This window comes from Centroberyx affinis, unplaced genomic scaffold (genome assembly GCF_046629955.1).
Source record: "Centroberyx affinis isolate AG114_WGS23_722 - 3 ecotype Tasmania unplaced genomic scaffold, CSIRO-AGI_Caff_v1 ptg003051l_1, whole genome shotgun sequence".
Taxonomy (NCBI): domain Eukaryota; kingdom Metazoa; phylum Chordata; class Actinopteri; order Beryciformes; family Berycidae; genus Centroberyx; species Centroberyx affinis.
Window position 1 is genome coordinate 1 of NW_027281139.1, and position 5000 is coordinate 5000.

At 51.2% G+C, this 5000-nt stretch overlaps 1 protein-coding gene across 1 annotated transcript in view; it reads left to right on the top strand.

Annotated features, from left to right (window-relative positions):
- Nucleotides 1–895: 895 nt before the first annotated feature.
- LOC139659247 (clavesin-1-like) overlaps nt 896–5000 on the top strand; it is a gene marked incomplete at its 5' end in the record, with an annotated part of 4980 nt that continues 875 nt past the window's right edge. The window contains one exon of the mRNA XM_071537461.1: nt 896–1015. Coding sequence (XP_071393562.1) covers nt 896–1015 — 120 coding nt within the window. The remainder of the gene's footprint in view (nt 1016–5000) is intronic.

The window sequence follows — 5000 nt, forward strand, 5'->3', positions numbered from 1 at the left end:
ATTTGTTGTACAGCTTGTTACATGCATGCAACACTCCATATTTTTCCCATTTGCATCCAGACATGCTAGCTAAGTTATATACATGTTTGTTTGTTAGCTTAGTTTGTTTGTTTAGATTATTGTTACCGCTATGTTTAAATTTTGGGTCCTATTTAAGCCGTACACGATTGGTTGATATTTTCAATGACGTTAAACACTACAATCTGATTGGATCGTCAACTAGAGCTATCCCGCGATTTGCCTGAGCAGACTGACAATTAAAATATAAGTTTATGAAAATATATGAGCAAACCAGAGCTGCCAACAAATTTTATTAGACTTTAGAGAATTACTTGATATCATACATAAAAAATGGTTTACTCTATCGATGGAGATCGATCAACAACACGAAAAACGTGTTCGGCCCACCGTCTAATATTTTTGAAAGGAAAAGTATTGTGGAATGAAATCTATAGACATTTCAATTTTACATCTGATTTTCAAAATGACTCCCCAATCTCTCTCTCCTCCTCCTATCTCCTCCTCCCTCTTCCTCTCTCTCTCCTCTCCTCCCCTCTTCCCCATCTCCTCTCCTCCCCTCCTCTCCTCCTCCTCTGTCCTCTCCTCTTCTCTCCCTCCTCTCTTCTCCTCCCTCCTCTCTTCTTCTCCTCTCTTCCTCTCCCCCTCCCTCCTCTATTCTTCTCCTCTCCTCTCCTCCTCTGTCCTCTAACCCTACTCCTCCCTCCTCTCTTCTCCTCCTCCCTCCTCTCCTCCCCTCTTCTCCTCTCCCCTCCTCTCCTCTCCTCCTCCCTCCTCTCCTCTCCTGTCCTCTCCCCTCCTCCTCTCCTCCCCTCTTCTCCTCTCCCCTCCCCTCCTCTCTTCTCCTCCTCCCTCCTCTCCTCTCCTCCCCTCCTCCTCTCTTCAGGACAGTTTTCCGGCTCGGTTTGGAGGAATCCATTTTGTGAATCAGCCCTGGTACATCCACGCCATGTACACCATCATCAAACCTTTCCTCAAAGACAAGACCAGGAAAAGGGTAACACACACACACACACACACACACACACACACACACACACACACACACACACACACACACACACACACACACACCTCACCTTGTTCCTCCTCGTTCCTCCTCACCTCTCATTTTTCCTCTTCTCATTCCCCTCCTCTTTCTTTTCCTCGCCTTTCCTCCGCTCTCCCCTCTTTTCCTTCTCTATTATCCTCTCCTCCTCTCCTCATCTTTCATCTCCTCTTTCTCTCACTCTTTTTCCTCTCCTCTCCTCTTTTGTCCCCTTCCTTTTTTTCCCCCCACTCCTCTTTCATTCTCTCCTTTCTTGTTCTCTCCTCTCCTCTTTCCTCCCTTCCCCTTTCTCCTCTCATCTCTCTTCTCATTTTTTCATCTCCTCTCCTTTCCTCCTCTCATCTCCCCCTCCCTCCCTCCTTCCCTCCTCTCCCCTCCTCCCTTGTTCACCGTCTCCTTCCCTCCTCTTTCCTCCCTCGATCCCTCCTCGCCTCCCATCTCCTTCCTCCCTATCTCCCTCCTTCCTTCCATGTTCCCTCTCTCTCTCCCTCCCTCCTCCTTCCTCTTCCCTCCCTCATGCCCCACCTCCTCCTTCATTTCCTCTCATCTCTCCTCTTTCCTTTGCCTCTTCCTCTCTTTGTCTTGATGCTCTCAAAATGTCGTTTCTCTGGGACTTTCACCCCGTCCCGTTCTGTGTTTAACCCCGTCCCGTTCTGTGTATAACCCCGTCCCGTTCTCTGTATAACCCTGTCCCGTTCTGTGTATAACCCCGTGTTTAACCCCTTGTTACTCTGTTTAACCCCGTCCCATTCTGTGTTTAACCCCTTGTTACTCTGTTTAACCCCGTCCCGTTCTGTGTTTAACCCCTTGTTACTCTGTTTAACCCCGTCCCGTTCTCTGTATAACCCCGTCCCGTTCTCTGTTTAACCCCGTCCCGTTCTGTGTTTAACCCCGTCCCGTTCTCTGTTTAACCCCGTCCCGTCCTGTGTTTAACCCCTTGTTACTCTGTTTAACCCCGTCCCGTTCTGTGTTTAACCCCTTGTTACTCTGTTTAACCCCGTCCCGTTCTCTGTATAACCCCGTCCCGTTCTCTGTTTAACCCCGTCCCGTTCTGTGTTTAACCCCGTCCCGTTCTGTGTTTAACCCCGTCCCGTTCTCTGTTTAACCCCGTCCCGTTCTCTGTTTAACCCCGTCCCGTTCTGTGTTTAACCCCGTCCCGTTCTCTGTTTAACCCTGTCCCATTCTGTGTATAACCCCGTGTTTAACCCCTTGTTACTCTGTTTAACCCCGTCCCGTTCTGTGTTTAACCCCTTGTTACTCTGTTTAACCCCGTCCCGTTCTGTGTTTAACCCTTGTTACTCTGTTTAACCCCGTCCCGTTCTCTGTTTAACCCCCGTCCCGTTCTGTGTATAACCCCGTCCCGTTCTCTGTATAACCCTGTCCCGTTCTGTGTATAACCCCGTGTTTAACCCCTTGTTACTCTGTTTAACCCCGTCCCATTCTGTGTTTAACCCCTTGTTACTCTGTTTAACCCCGTCCCGTTCTGTGTTTAACCCCTTGTTACTCTGTTTAACCCCGTCCCGTTCTCTGTTTAACCCTGTCCCATTCTGTGTATAACCCCGTGTTTAACCCCTTGTTACTCTGTTTAACCCCGTCCCGTTCTGTGTTTAACCCCTTGTTACTCTGTTTAACCCCGTCCCGTTCTGTGTTTAACCCCTTGTTACTCTGTTTAACCCCGTCCCGTTCTCTGTATAACCCCGTCCCGTTCTCTGTTTAACCCCGTCCCGTTCTCTGTTTAACCCCGTCCCGTCCTGTGTTTAACCCCTTGTTACTCTGTTTAACCCCGTCCCGTTCTGTGTTTAACCCCGTCCCGTTCTGTGTTTAACCCCGTCCCGTTCTGTGTTTAACCCCGTCCCGTTCTCTGTTTAACCCCGTCCCGTCCTGTGTTTAACCCCGTCCCGTTCTGTGTTTAACCCCGTCCCGTTCTCTGTTTAACCCCGTCCCGTTCTCTGTGTTTAACCCCGTCCCGTTCTCTGTTTAACCCCGTCCCGTTCTGTGTTTAACCCCGTCCCGTTCTCTGTTTAACCCCGTCCCGTTCTGTGTTTAACCCCGTCCCGTTCTCTGTTTAACCCTGTCCCATTCTGTGTATAACCCCGTGTTTAACCCTTGTTACTCTGTTTAACCCCGTCCCGTTCTGTGTTTAACCCCGTCCCGTTCTCTGTATAACCCCGTCCCGTTCTCTCTGTTTAACCCCGTCCCGTTCTCTGTTTAACCCAGTCCCGTTCTCTGTGTTTAACCCCGTCCCGTTCTCTGTGTTTAACCCCGTCCCGTTCTCTGTGTTTAACCCCGTCCCGTTCTCTGTGTTTAACCCCGTCCCGTTCTCTGTGTTTAACCCCGTCCCGTTCTCTGTTTAACCCCGTCCCGTTCTCTGTTTAACCCCGTCCCGTTCTCTGTGTTTAACCCCGTCCCGTTCTGTGTTTAACCCCGTCCCGTTCTCTGTTTAACCCCGTCCCGTTCTCTGTGTTTAACCCCGTCCCGTTCTGTGTTTAACCCCGTCCCGTTCTCTCTGTTTAACCCCGTCCCGTTCTGTGTTTAACCCCGTCCCGTTCTGTGTTTAACCCCGTCCCGTTCTGTGTTTAACCCCGTCCCGTTCTGTGTTTAACCCCGTCCCGTTCTCTGTGTTTAACCCCGTCCCGTTCTGTGTTTAACCCGTCCCGTTCTGTGTTTAACCCCGTCCCGTTCTGTGTTTAACCCCGTCCCGTTCTGTGTTTAACCCCGTCCCGTTCTGTGTTTAACCCCGTCCCGTTCTGTGTTTAACCCCCGTCCCGTTCTGTGTTTAACCCCGTCCCGTTCTCTGTGTTTAACCCCGTCCCGTTCTGTGTTTAACCCCGTCCCGTTCTGTGTTTAACCCCGTCCCGTTCTGTGTTTAACCCCGTCCCGTTCTCTGTGTTTAACCCCGTCCCGTTCTGTGTTTAACCCCGTCCCGTTCTCTGTGTTTAACCCCGTCCCGTTCTCTGTTTAACCCCGTCCCGTTCTGTCTGTTTAACCCCGTCCCGTTCTCTGTTTAACCCCGTCCCGTTCTCTGTTTAACCCCGTCCCGTTCTCTGTTTAACCCCGTCCCGTTCTGTGTTTAACCCCGTCCCGTTCTCTCTGTTTAACCCCGTCCCGTTCTGTGTTTAACCCCGTCCCGTTCTGTGTTTAACCCCGTCCCGTTCTCTGTTTAACCCCGTCCCGTTCTCTGTTTAACCCCGTCCCGTTCTCTGTTTAACCCCGTCCCGTTCTCTGTTTAACCCCGTCCCGTTCTCTATTTAACCCCGTCCCGTCCCGTGTTTAACCCCGTCCTGTCCCGTGTTTAACCCCGTCCCGTTCTCTGTTTAACCCCGTCCCGCTCTGTGTTTAACCCCGTCCCGTTCTCTGTGTTTAACCCCGTCCCGTCCCGTGTTTAACCCCGTCCCGTTCTCTATTTAACCCCGTCCCGTTCTCTGTTTAACCCCGTCCCATTCTCTGTGTTTAACCCCGTCCCGTTCTGTGTTTAACCCCGTCCCGTTCTCTGTGTTTAACCCCGTCCCGTTCTCTGTGTTTAACCCCGTCCCGTTCTCTGTTTAACCCCGTCCCGTTCTCTGTGTTTAACCCCGTCCCGTTCTGTGTTTAACCCCGTCCCGTTCTCTGTTTAACCCCGTCCCGTTCTGTGTTTAACCCCGTCCCGTTCTCTGTGTTTAACCCCGTCCCGTTCTGTGTTTAACCCCGTCCCGTTCTCTGTGTTTAACCCCGTCCCGTTCTCTGTTTAACCCCGTCCCGTTCTCTGTGTTTAACCCCGTCCCGTTCTCTGTTTAACCCCGTCCCGTTCTCTGTTTAACCCCGTCCCGTTCTCTGTGTTTAACCCCGTCCCGTTCTCTGTGTTTAACCCCGTCCCGTTCTGTGTTTAACCCCGTCCCGTTCTCTCTGTTTAACCCCGTCCCGTTCTCTGTGTTTAACCCCGTCCCATTCTCTGTGT